Genomic DNA, 17079 nt, shown 5'->3' with positions numbered 1-17079 from the left:
ATTATATATAAATTATCATATTTAAAAAAGCTATCAGTATTTTTCCTCGTACAAACTCTACAGCCCGTTTATTCGAACAGCAACATTACTGAACGGACAGAAACAAAACCAACGGGCAAGGAACTTCGCTTGAAGAAGCAAATAAATAACACAATACTAAAAATTAGCGGGAGCAGGTAAGTATGAAAAATACCAGTGCTCCGTGAGGTTTAAAAAGGGTGAAAGAGCAACGTGTCTCCCGGGTACCCCCGAAGAAGCGGCCAGGGAGGTGAGGTGCCGTTGCTGGCGGCAGGCAGGGGCGGCAAGAAACGACACCGCCGCTGAACCGGTCACGTAGCAGCAAATCACCACGGAAATCCTCACCGGAACCGCTCTGAGCTCGTTTTGAACATCGCACCGGCTAAAAGACCCGGAATGACCATTTTTAAGGAACATCCTACTTCCATTTTTTCGACGCTCCCCCGATGTTTCCCTGTTCGGCGGTCCTCCTACCTCAGGGGCCGCGGCCGCCGCTCCCTCACCCTCCCCAGAGCGGGCGGGGGACGCGCGGCCCTTCCAGCCGGCTGCCGCCACCCAGCGCCCCGCCGGCCACCTCGGGGCGGGGAAGGGCTCGGGGCGGCCGGGAGGTGCGGGGCGCCGAGGCGGTGCCTGTGCCGCCCCGCCTCCCCGGCGCCGCTGCAGGAAGCCGGAAGCGGCCGGGGCGCTGGGCAGGCAGGGCGAGAGGCGGCTCGGTGCGTGGGGCCGGTGGGCAGGGCAGGGCGGGGGGCGCCGCGTCAGGCCGAGCTGAGGTGGGGCGGCGGCGGCGCGGAGGGAGCCGCTTCTGGCTGCCGCGGTGGCAGGGAGAAAAAGCGGCTCCCTCCGCGCCGCCGCCGGGGCGAGGTGGTTTCGGTTTGCCGGGGCGGTGGCGGGGCCTTCCCGTGAGGTGCCGGCTCCCGAGGAGGGGCGCGGGCGGCGGCGGTGGCGGCGCCCCCGGAGGCAGCGGCGCGCCCGGCCGTGCAGGCCGCCCCGCGGAGCGGCCCCCGCCCGTGAGGGGCGAGGTGGTGGCCGGCCTGCGGCCTCGGTGCCGTGCCTGGGGCTCGTCCCTTGCCCCGCTCTCCGTGACTTTTATCCGCGCGAATATTGTCAGAATTTGTAATTGGGAAGGGGGGGGTCAGTGGTTCGTGTAAAGGTTTCCTTAGGCAGTGGCGCCGTGGCATCACCTCCGTGGTTGTAGAAGTTGTTAAACTTTTCCCTCGGGAGGGACGTCCTGCCGTGGAGGTGGCCCCCGGCGCTGTGCCCTCCGTGCCCCGCGCTCCCGAGAGCAGGCCGGGCTGGCCCAGGCGAGCCCGCGGCCCTTCGCAGCCTCCCCGCCGCTGCGGGCCCCGGCGGAGGCCGAGCCCTGCGCCCCCGTGACGGGCGGGGACACCTGGAGCCGCGGTGATGCGCCGCGCGGGGGGGGTAGGGCCTTTGGGGGCATGTGCTGCCTCGAGTGGGTTCTAGCAGCACCGTGTGCGGCCCAGGGCAGGGTAATTCCGTAATTCAGATACCAGCTGTTGGACTGGGAACTCCTGGAAGGAGTTCAGGCGAGGTGAAGGAAGCAGAACTTCAGGGGAAGAAACTTCTTTTCTAGGTGTTAAGAGAGGGCATACAGGGAAGTATAAAACCTTCGTATTTAGCAGACTCTATAATACTGACATTAATATTTATTCAGAACCTCAGCACCTTGCCTGTCAGCTCTGGTGGCATATAGGATCTTCCCTGTAGACAGAAGGAACCTTCGCTTTAACTTCATCATCTGTCCCTACTTGCTTGGTGCACTTGTACATTGCAGCTGTTAACAGGGGAAGTACCTGCTTGGTGCGCTTATCCCGCGTGTCTGAGGTAACAGCAAACCTCATCATAATAATTGGAAGCAGTCAGTACTCCTGCTTCAAAGCTTTGGGAGTTTAAAAAAAAAACAACCATATCAGTGATGCGGTCTTTTTCTGTTATAATTCCCCCTGCTGACAAATAAAGAAGGAGTAGCATCACCAGAAGGAGAAAAATATTAAAAAACAAAACAAAAAACCCAAAACCAAACCCAAAAGCAGCCCCCAAACCCTTGAAATGCTAATGAGTCATGGGGGAAAATAAATCAAAGTGCTGGTAGGAAAGATACCTTTAGATGTATGTAAGGAACTTCTGACTCCTCTGGTATCAGACTTAATGATCGTAAGTGAGATGTGAAGAATTAGAAATTTCAGCATTAAATCTAGCAACAGGACCAATCGTACAGTTAGAGATTTATTTTTTTGAAGTATGAAACAGTGAATTGATTTTGAAATTTAAGAAAACTCAGCATGCTGAGTGTTTAGCAAGGATCAGTTCTGAATCAGACTAAGAAAGGAAAGGTATTAAAGCAAGTCTAACATAAGTTATTGAATCAAATTATTATAATTTGAAGCTTATTATAAGCTGATTATAATTAAAGCTGAATGAGACATTATGCCTTAAAAGTGAAGACTGCCAAAAGAATGTAGACTTTGTTATTATTATAAAAATATTATTTTGACAAAAATAATGTAATAGTGTAACACTGAGTTTGGTGCTGGATATGTACCCTGGGATTAATGCTGGCGTAACTGTATCTGTAGTTTCATGAGTGAAAAAAACCAGACCTTGAGAACCTGTTAGTGACTTGCTTTTTTGTTTTTTTTTTTTTATCCATTGAATGATATTCAAGCTCATCTGTCAAGCTGACTTGTCCTTTTGTTTTCACCCATTGACCTTCATGCAAATTTAATTAGAAAAGTAAGGAGGTAAAGGAAGAGAACTGGTCTCATACATGAGGTATCTCATCTTTGTCACTTTGGGCAATGTAATAATTCAGTCTCTAATAGGCTGCTAGAATTTTTAGTACACAAATAGATACTGGCAAAGAAACTTCATTTGCTTCTGTGCACTTTCTGTCTGCTTGGAAAGGATTGATTATATTTCTGCATCTTGGTATTAGTCAAGTGTTACTTCGAAATAAATGACAAAATACATGTTTACTGGTAATGTGCCAGCTGGCTTATTACAAGGAGAGTTTTGATTATGAGGAGTTATTTAATTCATAGATTTTACAAATGGTTTACAGAGTGGGCTATGCATTATTTCTTTGTAGACCCTCTTCCTTACCTTCTGTGTCTGCATCATAGATAGCTCTCTGGCATCTACAGTAAGTGCCAGCTGGGAGAAATTACCTTATTCTACTACTGCAGATTGTCTTACCAGAGTTAACTGAGAATTGTAAGGGTTTGGGGTGTGGTGTTGGTTGTTCTGGTTCAGATTTGAGATAAAACCTTTCTTCCCTTCTCTAGGCATTAAGAACTTTATTTAGATTTTTAAAATGGTGTTGCTGCATGACTCTGAATTCAATGTCAGGTCTTTGCATTGTGTCATTGCATTCAGTATGCTGCATGTCATTACCTGGATGTTTTGGAACAGCTTTGCAGGGAACTCCACATCTTACATGAACAAATAGCTAAATGAAAACATGAAATCCACAGTTGCTGTGCGTAGAGAAGTGTGTTCAAAGTCATGAGAAAATTTCTGTATCTTTGCTGCATGGCACGGGCACAGTTGGGAACAAAGGCAGGTGCTTCAGCGGGCTGCTGGATGGGCAAAAGGTGCTGCGATGGCTGGTGTGTGGCTTCTTCCACTTCCCTGCAGTGCATGCTGTGGGGCTTCTGGTGGTGCCATCAAAAAGTTCGAACCACCTTCTTGTAATAAATGTGCATAGGAAATTCTGTCATACCTTTTCTTCCAGTAGTTACAGGAAGAACTTTTTTCTTCTTTTGAATATCAGTTAGCCATTTCTTGTCAGTTAACAAAGGCAGATGCAGGGTCCCCTGCCAGGCTGTGAGGAAAGGCTGCTGCTATAGGACCTTCCCCTGGCCCAGTTGCTCTTTTGCTCTTAAGGTTCTTTAGATCCAGGAAGCTACATCTATGATCTTAGAGCCTTTTGCTAGATTTAATGGCAAACTCAGTGCTTTAATTAAAGCAAAAGGGTAAGAGCATTCACCTGTAGCTCCTGCTGTTTTGGTAAGGGAGGAAATTCTGGCATTCCTAATGATTTTTTTCACTATTTTAGTCAAACATTTATTTTCTCTTCTGAATCTGTGAAGACCTGAATATCTGACAGTTTACATTTCAGGAAGGGTGGTGAAGCCAGGCTGTCTCGCTAGAAATAACGTGACATATGAAATGAGAATTTTTAGAAATGAGAGAAATGTCCTTTAATTTCTTCCAGTGCTAATTGGTGGTTCTAGCAGGTAGCTGAAAATACTTCTCTTAATTGTGACTTTTATCAAGCGTGTGTAAAACAGCTTTTTGTAAGTAGTTAGTCCAGTTCCTTTACAGTTGTACGGAAGTGTAACTTTCAGAGCCAAAGTGATCTAAAAGATCTGTATACATATCTGCCATAATCTCTGATGTCTGTTCTTTGGCATACATACTGAATAATGGAATTTTATTACAAGTCTTGCTTATTTTCAGAAGACCTTGTGCACGTATTTTTTACTCTTTCCTACAGTTTTTGTTACTGTATCATTTAAACACCTGTTTACAGCAGAAAAGGGATTATAAAGCTTTCACTTTTCCAGTTGATTTTTTTCAAACAGTTTGTGAAGACCTCAAATGCAGAGCGTGTTGTGTCTGTGGCATTAGTTTTGATTGTTTAGCTTGCTTCTGTTTCTTGTTTCACCTTGTGTTCCTCTACTTGGTTGTTCTTAGTTATTTTTGTATGTCTCTGGAGCTTGGTTGGAGTTTGTTTGTTTGTTTTTTTCCTTCTAATTAAAATAAGTTCCTTTCATGTTTTTTACTAAATTCAGTGTATTTAACCTTTTGTTTTGAAGGTGAAAAAGAAAGCTGTCTAATCAAAGAGCAAGGATGCAGAGCACTTCAAATTACCTGTGGCTGTTGTCTGACATTCTGGGGCAGGGAGCTACTGCAAATGTTTTCCGGGGACGACATAAGGTTTGTCATGAATTACAAATCTGAGTAACCTGTAAAAGTGAAATTTTTCATATGTGAGTAATGTCATGAAATCAGTGAAAAACTGTTTGAGATTTAGCAAAAAAAAAAATACATCTTTGTAACTATTCACACATAGTTTTTAATTTTTAATATTCATTCAGTGACTTAGAGTTCTATACAGTTATTTCTGAGGATTCATTGTTAATATTGTATTATTTGTCCTTGTAAAATATTAACTGTTATTAATTCTTCGTTCATTCATTCTTCAGTTTTATGAGAAAAAAACCTCCTTGCTTAAGAATTTAAGAACAAAAGCCTTACCAGTTTTTATTACATGATATGTCATTTTTGTCTTTGTTAAATTCTCTTTTGATAGTTCTTCCCTGTTCTTTTAAAAACCATTTTTTTTGTGATTTTTATGATTTTGTACCATAAGTGAAATATTCTTAACGTACTATCGTATAGGATGAAGTTGCTATTTATTTTTGTCCATAAGTCAGTGCTTCATATATGTCTAGGACATCTTCTTGGTGACATACCTTGAGTAATCAGTACAAAATAGTACATCTTGGAGCAGTTTTGCTGTGTAAATGATACACTGATGTGTATGTTGTAACTTGAGTGAGGGATTAAAATGATCTTTACTTGTGTAGGTCATTCTATTTCTATGAATTTCACTGTATGTCTCACAAAATGAAGATAAGCCTCGTTGTGAAAGTAATGTTCTCTTCCAGTAATGACAGTCTGTGTGAAATCCATATGAAGTGATATATAAGCTGCAGTGTTATACTGTGAAGCAACACCTAAGTGATAATTTAGCAGTTAATGTGCTTTTCTGGGTGAGTTAATTTCAACACAGAATGTTTCCCCTGTAAAGCATATGGTTTCATGGTTGCACCTATCACCCTCACTAGTCTGAGGATGTGACCTGCAGCTCATTGTCAACAGGAGAAAACTTTTGCCTGGGCATCAGTAGTGCATGTTAGGTGTGATGTACAACACACCTAGTCTAAGCTCAGGAAGGCTTTGTCCTTAGCAAGAATCTCTCACACGACTGCTAATGTAAGCTGATTCCTATAGTGGGTGCAAGGAGGTACTTTTCCCTGAGAGGGACAGGAATTGCACTCTCAGCTGGCACTGTGGGTGCCTGAGCATGTTGTGGCTTAGTCCCACTCGAGAACTTAAGTCTCTGATTAAGCTTGTGACTGTGCTTCTGTCACTTATGATGTGGATTTGAGTTGCTTCAAACATGAGTTGTATGTAATGCTTAACACTGCCTTCTTTGAAAAAACAAAATACTGTTTTATCAGTGTAAACAGTACAAGAAAGAAAAAGAGAGCAATGCTCATCTTCCAAAAGTTGTCTCTTAACTTCAACAAGCCAAGATTCTCAACTGTAATATGTGCATGTCTCATTGATTTGTGTAAGTGGCTTACCTCTTGCTGAAAAATTATTTTTCAGCTACATTTATGGGTCATTCTTAAATGTGTAGCCCTTCTTATGCTAACTATTCTGTTTTCTAAGGCACTTAAGATTTTGTGGGCTAACACTGAGTTTCCATTCTGCTAGTCTGTTTGCTTCTAGTCTATATCATACTAAACCAATATATATGTAATTTTAATTTTTCTACTAGAATCTTTATTTCCACTTTAACACAAAATACTATTTTGAACTATTTCTACTCTGCATATGCTCGTATGCAAAACAGAAGATCTCAGAATGCTTGGATAATGCGTATGTGTACACTTACAATCTTTTGCTTCTGTTTGATTAGTAATTTGTTTGTTTTTAACAGAAAACTGGGGATTTGTATGCTGTCAAAGTATTTAACAGTATAAGTTTCCTTCGTCCTGTGGATGTTCAGATGCGAGAGTTTGAAGTATTGAAGAAACTAAATCATAAGAATATTGTCAAGTTGTTTGCCATTGAAGAAGAGGTAATGGATCGTTCTAGTTGTGATCTGAGATGCATGGTGGTAACCACAGTAACTGTCTTTTCCTTTATCCATAACTATAGAGGATAAAGTTACATTTTTAAGGAATGGTAACATATATGGTACAAATGCTGTGACCCAATTATCACTGCTTTTTGGTTTTCTTTCTTTGTTGTTGTTGAAAGAATATGCTTGCTTTCACTGTTTAGGCAGAGGCTTCCAAGCCATGTGGAGAATCCACTGTCCTAAGCTTTATCTTGAATTAGGTTTTTTAAGCTATCTATATATGAACATTTAATACATACTGATAGTTGGAGGTGTTTCAATAATTCTGACAATTTTATGCTTTTGCTTTGCAACCAGCTAAAATAACGACATAGGACATGTAGAACTGTCTGTTAATGTATGAATTGCAGTAGTTGTGCTGAAACTGAGACTGATCAGTTGAAATTACCCAGATGCTGAGATTAGTTAATAGGAGAGGAGGGCAGACGCTTCCTTCTGCTCTTCTGTGCTGTAGTTTCTCATTTGTCCACTCATCAATACTGCTGTCAACCTTCTTAAGTGCCTAGAACTTGAGGCTTTCTTAGTTTTTCCCCGCTCTCCAAGTTAGAATACATGAAACAATATAAAAGTTCACATGCACTTCTTTTGAATAAGATTATCCAAATGGGATTTATGATCTAGCTACAGATTTTATTTTTCTTTTTATTTAAAGTAAGATCCTGTTATATGCAGCTTTTGACATTGTTTTCACAATGGTCACAGACTTATGTTTTTTAATTTTTTTTTCCAGACAACAACTAGACACAAAGTACTAGTTATGGAATTTTGTCCATGTGGGAGTCTATATACAGTTTTAGAGGAGCCGTCTAATGCCTTTGGTCTGCCGGAGTCTGAGTTCTTAATTGTTTTGAGAGATGTGGGTATGTAGGCTTTGCTCTTTAGACTAATTTGTTGACTGAAATGAACTCATACTTGTTTATCTTGTAACAGCAAGAGATGAGGAACCTGAATGACTGTCAATTAATTGAACAATGTGGTCATATTGAGTCACATATTTTATTTATGTCTATATTGGTATAGATAGCTGCATTAAGAAGCCATTTCTGTTTAAAGCATTGTTATAATTCTTTTTTGTTCATTTGTATCAAGATTATTTGTATTGTGATAATTAATCTCAGAAGAATAAATTAGAAAATTAATGAGGTTTACCTGTGTCTGCCTGTTACAAAATTTTCCTCCATTACTTTATTGGAAAGATGTTGCTGAGAGCAAGAAATGTCGTAATTTCACTGTCTGAAAAAAAACCAACCCTGCAAAAATGCTTAGAAAAGTCTCTGGTCCTGGTCTTTTTGTTAATTGAGTGTCCCTTCTCATTCCCGTTTCCCAATGAGAAAGTAAACGCATACAGCTTCCTAGCCTCAGTTACGATTCAATATTTGTGCAGTCTGTGTCAAGTTGTATACATAAATTCTGTATTCTTGGGGTTTTTTTATTGAAGTGGCTGGGATGAATCATCTCCGGGAGAATGGAATAGTGCACCGTGACATCAAGCCAGGCAATATAATGCGTGTTATAGGTGAAGATGGTCAGTCTGTTTACAAACTTACAGACTTTGGTGCTGCAAGAGAACTTGAAGATGATGAACAATTTGTTTCTCTCTACGGCACAGAAGAGTATTTAGTAAGCCCATATGATTTCACTATCTTTTGAAGAAATATTTGAAGCCCAGGGCCCTTGGTGATTGAGTAGGTGAAGGTCAGACTATTGTGCATTAGTATTTAAACATTTGTATTGTAATTGGTTTATAGCTTTCCACCTTCTTTACCTTGGGTCATGCCATTCTTTTGCTGATCTGAGCACAGTAGCCTTTAAATAATTTTCAGGTCCAACTTCCCCTATTGCCTTTTGTGAAAGAAACAACAACAATATTTTAGTTATGAATGTCTTTGCCTTTATCTCTGTAGATAATTGTCAGTTTGTGTTTGAGCTACTTGTATCATGTTATGTGGAGTTCACTTGACTTCTTAGTTAACCATAGAGAGGCAGGCGGAGAAGCATCAGTACAAGCAACTTAGGCATAATTTTATTCCTGCCATGTTTTCCCACATGTAATGTCGTAGTTGATACTCTCCTCTGTGGTGGATCTTTTTCTAATTTGGTTTCTGTTGTTTTAAAATGATCTGGAGGAATACCAGCTTTCTCCTCTTCTTTAGTGGTGTTTTATTCTAGTAGTCAGTCTTCAGCTAAATTACAAAATACTTTTGGCAAACCTTTAGTAAAGTGGCTGTCATACCTAGGAACACTTTTGTGATATTCTGTCAGAATAACTTAGGGAAATTAAGCTAACTTTGCATTTTGATTAAAGAGATGAAAGTTTAGAATGACAAACGATCTTGCTGTGAAATGATAGATTGGGGTTTTGTTCTTTGTATTGTTCATAAAACAATTCTAACTACTTTTTTTGTTTTTTTCTCTTTAGCACCCTGATATGTATGAACGAGCGGTTTTGAGGAAAGAGCATCAGAAAAAGTATGGAGCAACAGTTGATCTGTGGAGCATAGGTGTGACCTTTTACCATGCTGCAACAGGGAGTTTGCCTTTCCGACCTTTTGAAGGACCTCGTAGAAACAAGGAAGTGATGTAGGTAATTTAGAAGGAGAATTTTATCTGTTCATAAATTAGGTCGGTCCATGAAATGCTTTTTGTCAAGAAGTCCTACATATGTGTAGTAAACATTAAAATAGCGAAGATATTTCAGGAAAAACATTCTTTAACTTTGTTGTGGTTTAACTCCAGTAGGCAGCTGAGCACCACACAGCTGTTTGCTCACTTCCCCACAGTGGGATGGAGAAGAGAATTGGAAGGGTAAAAGTATGAAAACTCATGGGTTGAGGTAAAGACAGTTTAATAAGTAAAAAACCAACAACAAAACCCACCCCTAACCCCAAAGGAAAACACAACCAAGAAAAACAAGTGATGCAAAAAATCCCCTATTGCTCACCACCAGCCGGTTGAGTCCCTGGCCAGCTGCCACCCTGGCAAATTCCCACCCCCAGCTTTTATTGCTGAGCATGATGTCATATGGTACGGAATATCCTTTGGGGTCAGCTGTCCTCCTCTGTCCCCTTCCAACTTTTTCCCTGCCCCCAGCCTACTCACTGGCAAGGCAGCGTGAGAAGTACAAAAGGCCTTGATGCTGTGTAAGCACTGCTCAGCAATGGCTAAAACATCCCTGTGTTACCAACATTGTTTTGTGTTTGTGACCATAAGCACCATATGAGCTGTTACAAAGAAAATTAACTCTATCCCAGCCAAAACCGGTACAAACATTCTTCTTCAGCAAGGAGTTGACTGGTACCTTAGGATCTGAATTAAGCATCCAAGCTCCCCCAAAATACTGATTTTTTCCACATGTCTTCACCATGGCACTAAGCTGGTCTGTTGCAGTGTGGTATTAGATATTCAGGCAAGATGATGGTATTACGAAAGGGGATTTCAGTGCCACAAATTTTTTTTGTCCTTTAAATGATTGTATTCCCAGGCAATCTTGAAGTGCATGTACTACCCATGAGACTGACATTTTTTGGGTAGCATAGTTGTGGGCTGTGGCTGAAGATAACAGGGGTAACTCCTGAATGTGAAACAGAAGTTCTGTCTACAACATGTCAGTTGGAATTGATTCCTGTTTCATCTTAATCTAGTTCTATTTTGTTGTTGTGTGTGTTACATTTAAAAAAATAAAGCAAGGTGATACTTAGGAACTCTAATAAGCCATTTACATCTCTGTTCTGGTACTCCTTGCAAAGCTGACTCCAATTTTCTTAGTTTAAAAAACTGCCCATCCTCTGATCATCCCACAGGCATTCTTGTTGTATCTGCCTAAGACGTAAGCAAGGAACATATGTTTTGTATGTACCTTGTCCTCCAAAAAGAGAGAGCACAACTCACATTTTCTGTTGCAAAAAGCCTATTGCTCCTGACTAATTTAACGAGAAATTTGAGAAATTCTGGCCTGCTCAATAGAAAGTTAGACAATGCCAAAATGTATCAAAATTGCTAGATGTTTCCAAGTTAAAGTAGTTTCTCAGAGCCCACTTCCTGTTCCTTTTTTATCCCCAAGTGACTTTGTGGCAGCTAAATGTCATCTCTTGCCATAGAACATGCTAGAAGTTAGTCATGTAAATGCCTAAATTGAACTGCCTTGGAAATCTTTGGTTAATTAACATTAACCATGTGTGTTAATTAACAATTAACATGGTGTGAAAAAAACAGCTTCCTTCAGTGATGCCTGAAATCTCTCCTACATTTTCCCCAAACCTGAGGTAGACAAAGTTGCTTTTCCCACATAGCCAGAAGTGTTTCCTTTTCACTGTGTACTATTTTAGCACAACTCACTGTCAGCTTGTAAGTAAAGCTTCCCAATTACTGCACCATCTACAAATGCAGGCCAGCCTGTTGTTTAGATTTATATTATTGATACCCCTTTGAGAAACAGTTGTTAGACCTATGTATGTGTAAGAGGTAGTAGTTAAAAGTGTATTTTTATAATGTATCGCAGGTATAAAATAATCACTGGAAAGCCTTCTGGTGCTATTTCTGGAATACAGAAAGCAGAAAATGGACCAATTGAGTGGAGTTGGGAGATGCCTGTTTCTTGTAGTCTTTCAAAGTAAGTTTGAACTTCTCACAAAATGTCTCAGTGCTGCTTGATTGGGCTTTTCCAGTTATTTTGTCAGGATGGGGTCTTTGGAACAGAGATCTGTCTATTGCAGTTGTTTTCTTTGAACTTTTCAGTAGATTGGTACAGTCTGCTATTAGGTTGTCAAATATTTTTTGTTTCCATCTGTCCCATAGTTTTATGACTGCTAATTTACAAATGAGCATCTGCAAATCTGAAGTGCTATGAGTAGAAGAAAGATTATTACTATACATTCTTCACCCTCAGGAAAGAGTATGATGTTGTAATAACCTTTGAATTGATGGTCCCCCCTTTCTTGGAAAATATGTGCCTTCAGACATTACAAAGATTAGGCAGCAGAAGGGAAATTATAATAAAATACAGTTCAGAGACTTCTATTTTTGCCAGAAAAAAAATCATATCACATTTTAACATAGTCTCATAGTATCTTTTAAATTTTTTTATCATCATATTTTTGCTTCATATGTCATAATACTAAGTGAGAAGAGCCATGGAAGATCTGATCTCAGTCTGATCTTAAAAACACTTCCCATAACCCATTTATCTGTTTATCTTCCTGAGACTTCTTCGGTACTTCAAAGTTACTGCTTTTTCATGGTAAAGGGAGAAAGAAATTGTTCTGTGAACAGACTCTAGAAACAAACTTTTCTGAAAGCTAAATATGTAGATCCATAAGGGGTGTAGAGTGGAAGTCTGGTTTATATCAATCAATTCATTATAGTGTGTAGAACTTGCAATTTATATATTTTTTTTCATGACACTGCTCAGTTGTTTCTTCTGCATATTCCATATAATTGAAGTGCTTGAAATAATAAAGCAAGCAGATTTTTTTCATTAAACATCTGTTCACAATAATATTTTTCAAGTAGCTTTTAAACAGTATTTGCTGTTATAAGTTTAGTGCTAAAGTGAGTTTGAGCACAGCATCCGCTGACCTCTAATGGAGCCATCAAGTGTGCTTGTAAGCCACTGCAGCTTGCTTCAAAGTATTACCAGTTTTACCAATGGATTCAGGTCTGACATATACATAATGTTAAAACTTTAAAGTAGTTGTTCATGAGAACACCGGAGTAGGATCCATAAAGTTTCTGGCAATTCAGATTCTCAAAGTAGAAATGCAAGAAATTTAAGCTGGCCTTTCTCCTAGAACAGTAATGACTGTAAGGCAATAGTTGCATATTTCTCTTTGCAACAGTTGAGCTGCATGCATGGAGTATTTATTTAGTCCTGTCTCAGTTGGGATGAATTCTGTTAGTGTTGACAATTTAAATAATGAGGCTTTGCTAACCCAGCTGATTTTGATTGAAAGCAACATAGTGTGCACACACAAGCAGCTCAGCCAGCAAACCATAAATGGCAGTAGCTTCCTTCAAAATGATAAACCGTCGTGTGTGGGGTGAGCTGGGTAAAATACCCAGCAGTGGTAGAAGGTGACCTTAGCTCTACAATGCAGAATTTTTAAATTGCATGCCATTTTTCCAATGCCCGTGAAATTTGTCAAATACCAAGGAAAAAAAATTTGATAGCTGACCCTAAAAATGAAAGAGATAAAATATTTGTGTTAATGAAAAACAGTGAACATTACCACTGAACATTTTGTTGTTCAGTAGAGGGGGACAAAAAAAGCACTGGCGTATTCCTCAAGTGATAATAGATTTTCATTCATGAGACAAGTCAAACGAAGTATTGCAATTGGTTACAAGGCAGAAGGATCCAAGTAGTCTTATCAATTCCTGGTGTCCTTTAGGGGTCTGCAAGTACTGCTCACACCTGTCCTTGCGAATATTCTTGAAGCAGACCAGGAAAAATGCTGGGGATTTGACCAGTTCTTTGCAGAGACCAGTGACATACTACATCGAATAATAATCCACATCTTTTCACTACAGCAGATGACCTTGCACAAAGTTTATATTCACAGCTATAATACGTAAGTGTTCTCTCTGTGTTTTCATTACTTTGTTCTTGCTCAGGCAGACACTACTGTGACCTCAGATAACCAGTTTTACAAATTCAGTAGCCTTTCCTTGGTGGTTTATCTGAGGGAGTGAAAGCTTGTGATTCTTCTGTGTAGTCACAGTGCACAGAAGCATGTTGACCAGAAATAAAAATAAAATCATTGAAGGTCAAATCAACTGATCTTAAACTTGGTCTTAATCAGCAAGAGAACACAGACTTAATCTTACAATGTGTCTGTGTTCTTAATCAATACAAGCTTACCCACATTTGTATATGTTACTTATTTACAAAGTAGTTTTCGAGAAACTGTGTTTAACCACTGCTTTTCTTATCTTGTCCTCAAGAATACAAAAATGTGCACATCATCTGTGTCTGATATAAAACTCTCACAGGGGTTCTGAAATTGCAATTGGAACAATTTAGGATCCTGGGTTATATGTAGTTCACTTCATGGTCATAAAGTGCTGATCTTAAAAGCTGTAAAGTCTGGTTTACAGTTTGATACAAAAATTAGTGCCTTTTCTCTGCATTATTACAGATAATACAGAGCATGTGTTGTTCTCTAATATGCGAACAGATACAGTTATTTCATCAAATGTGTAAATACAGTCCTGGCCTTTTCCAATTTTTATTTTCTATTGTCATTTGTATTTTGAAAGAGTTCAAATACTGGTTTTGCAGAGAAAACTTGCTTGTAGCTCAAACTGCTATTTGTACTTTATTTTTAAAAATTATTATTATTATTATTTATCTTTATAATTATTTATATACTAGCTGTAATATTAAGAAGAGACAGTGCACTAGTGTAGCACAGGAGGCAAATTGGTCCTTCCTGTTAGTGTCCTTAAGGTTTTTCTTCTTTGTGGGAGGTTTTGTTTGTTGTTTGGGTGGGGGTTTTTTTTGAGCGGGGGAGTGGGGTGGGGAAGGTTTATTATAAATTCTTACACCTTGTATCCATTGATTGCTGGAAATAAAATATCAGAGTCTCTTTGGTCTTCCTTATTACTCCTGTTTTAGGAGATAAATCTAGCTGTCTGTTAGCTTACAGGCTGAATTTAAGGTGCGTGCTTTTTGACATGTGAACCACCAGACTTTTGGAGACACCATCCATCTCCTTTGAAGAAATGGGTGTGCCTGCGATAACTCAAGTATGCTTCCTTCCTCTCATCTGGTGTTGCCTGTTTTTACTGACCTTCAGGCCAAAGCAAGTTTGTTTACACAGACATGCTTTGGTGGAAGATCAGAGGTAGAACAGGAAGTTTGATATTTTGCAGGAAACAGCATTTGTTTTTGTAACAAAGCAACCTGGAGCTTTAGGCAGTGTGCTGCTTTTTGTTCTGCTTATAAGTTGAATGCTTTATGTGTAAAACCCATTCTTAATTAATCGGAAGTAAAAGGGATTTTTATTTATGTAATACAAAATCTAAATTGTTGAACTATTGTAGTGAGTCTGTCTAACACTGAATATATCATTTGTATTATAGAGCTGCTATATTTCATGAGTTGGTCTACAAACAGACAAAAATACCATCTCAGAATCAAGAACTGATATATGAAGGTCGGCGTTTCATACTAGAGCCTGGCAGATTGGCGCAGCACTTCCCCAGAACAACTGAGGAGAATCCTATCTTTGTAGTAAGCAGGGAGGCTGTGAACATTGTTGGATTAATCTATGAAGAAGGTATATGAAAGTAATTTCTCCTTTCTTATAGCTATCTTTTGTAAATAGTTTGGCTTATTGCTTTATGACTTACGTCTTAGAGACAGTGTTTGCAATTTTTCTGTTGATACGTGAAGTTCTAAGTATGCAGTCTAATTTTTTTCAAAAATGCTGAATATCCAGCTCATTTTTACAGAAATAGTAGCCGCTTGTAATGTTCCTAGTGCTGTGAACCTGAGCATTTGTGTGTTAAGATGTAGTGGTGTATATGGAGTTCTGAAATTTTTTGAAGCATGACACTTTTAACAACTAGAAGGGAACATCACAGAATGTAATTCGAAGCTGGTTCTTTTGTTCCATTACTCATTAAGTGGAAATTCAAGTTTTGCTTTTTTTTTTTTTGGTCATGAATGTGGTTAGCCTTTCATTTAACAGAGGAGGTCTTAACAACCTACCTTTGTTTAGAAGTTAAGGTAGAGTCAGAACAGGAAAAAAATAAATGAAATTTTTGTATTTCCATTTATCATTGAGAGGCTTATAGAGGGTTCTATGCCAAAGCCTTTTTTCATAAGAGTTGAGCTGGAGGACATGCCTCCACTTGAGAGGTCAGCGTTGTTTTTTCCGTATATCCTACGTACTGACTGCTCGGGCCAGCTGACACTCACACAGAGGTGCTAAAGAGTGTGGGTAGGTGAGTTGTTTGTGGAAGGATCAACAGGGCCTTTATATTGTGTCAGAGCTTTCTGAAGGAGTCAGTGAGCATGAGAACAAAAGAGGTTCAGTTGGCAGAGGCTACCCTAGGTTTTGAAAAGCAGTTGGGTGAAGTCCTGCCATTGAGAATCTCAGTGAAACAAAGTAGCCATGAGCTAAGAGGGAACAGTCTCCCATGCGAACAAACATAAGAGCTGAAGAACAGAAATAAACGATGGGCTTTCTCAGTGGAGAGAGATTGCTAGTGGAGACCTGCATGAAATCTGTGCTGTGCAGCGTGTTCAAAAGTGAGTCTGGAAAAGGAAATGAAGGACTGTTTGCTGAAGTTACCAAGTTATTTAAAGTGTTTAAGACAAAGGCTGGTTTTGAAGGTGTGCATGAGAACCACAGGATATTAAAAGGCTTGGTGGTAACAGATTAGATGAAAATCCCTGTAGATACACATAAAAACAGTGTAGGGAGGGGAAACAATCTGAAATTTTGAAGTCTTTTACGGAAAATAAGAAAATACATATGTTTGTGTTATATTTCAGTTTTACTTCCTAAAGTACATCAACGCTATGATTTGGATGGAGATGCCAGTATGGCTAAAGTGAGTAACTATGATTTTATATACCTGTCTCAGATAATGATACTGAAATGAAAGCTACTTGATTTTCAGATGAATAATGTTAATGAAACTATTTTTAAGATGCTAGTGAGAATTATGACTGACAGAAATGTATTTGTTAACAAAGGCTCCAAAAGTACATTAAAGCCATACTTCATATGCAAAATAAGTTAGTATAATTCTTTAAAAAGAACAAACCCTAAAAACAGCCTTTGAAACTCAAGAGTGCTTTATTACTGCACAATTCAGTGATGGGTGGAAAGGAGTCTGCTACTCGGGAGTCCTGAAGCTAGCCAGAAGATTCGTAACGTCCTCTGTGATGGTGCAAAACTTAACATAAGAAAAATAACTTTCATCTTTCTCTCAATAGAGAGGAGTGTCTAAGTCTGCAGAAGAGCAGAATTTCTGTTGTCTCTCTTGCAAATTTTCAGAATCTGTGGGAGACAAGTAGAGGGTGTTTTATTCTTTTGGTCATTTTTCTAATACTGCTGAACATATGTGTTGCCATGCATTGACTTTGTGATTGC

General features: G+C 39.5%; 1 protein-coding gene across 7 annotated transcripts in view; it reads left to right on the top strand.

The window, feature by feature from the left end:
• The first annotated feature begins 650 nt into the window (after window positions 1–650).
• The window catches only part of TBK1 (TANK binding kinase 1), a 29408-nt gene continuing 12979 nt past the window's right edge, over window positions 651–17079 (top strand). For 5 of the 7 annotated variants that reach the window (XR_005104714.1, XR_005104713.1, XR_005104715.1 and 2 more), the window contains exons 1-10: window positions 651–731; window positions 4857–4977; window positions 6773–6913; window positions 7707–7836; window positions 8415–8596; window positions 9396–9556; window positions 11475–11585; window positions 13363–13542; window positions 15056–15252; window positions 16476–16534. Coding sequence is in view for 4 of the 7 variants with exons in the window: in XM_037390744.1 (XP_037246641.1) it covers window positions 4891–4977; window positions 6773–6913; window positions 7707–7836; window positions 8415–8596; window positions 9396–9556; window positions 11475–11585; window positions 13363–13542; window positions 15056–15252; window positions 16476–16534 (1248 nt within the window). In the remaining 3 variants the exon portion in view is untranslated. Of the gene's footprint in view, window positions 732–1463; window positions 1861–2701; window positions 2809–4856; window positions 4978–6772; window positions 6914–7706; window positions 7837–8414; window positions 8597–9395; window positions 9557–11474; window positions 11586–13362; window positions 13543–15055; window positions 15253–16475; window positions 16535–17079 lie in introns of those variants that run through there. The other 2 variants (XM_037390745.1, XM_037390746.1) reach the window with 2 other exon arrangements.

Source organism: Falco rusticolus, chromosome 5 (genome assembly GCF_015220075.1).
Source record: "Falco rusticolus isolate bFalRus1 chromosome 5, bFalRus1.pri, whole genome shotgun sequence".
NCBI classification, from domain to species: Eukaryota; Metazoa; Chordata; class Aves; order Falconiformes; family Falconidae; genus Falco; species Falco rusticolus.
This window is presented reverse-complemented; position numbering and strand designations above follow the sequence as displayed.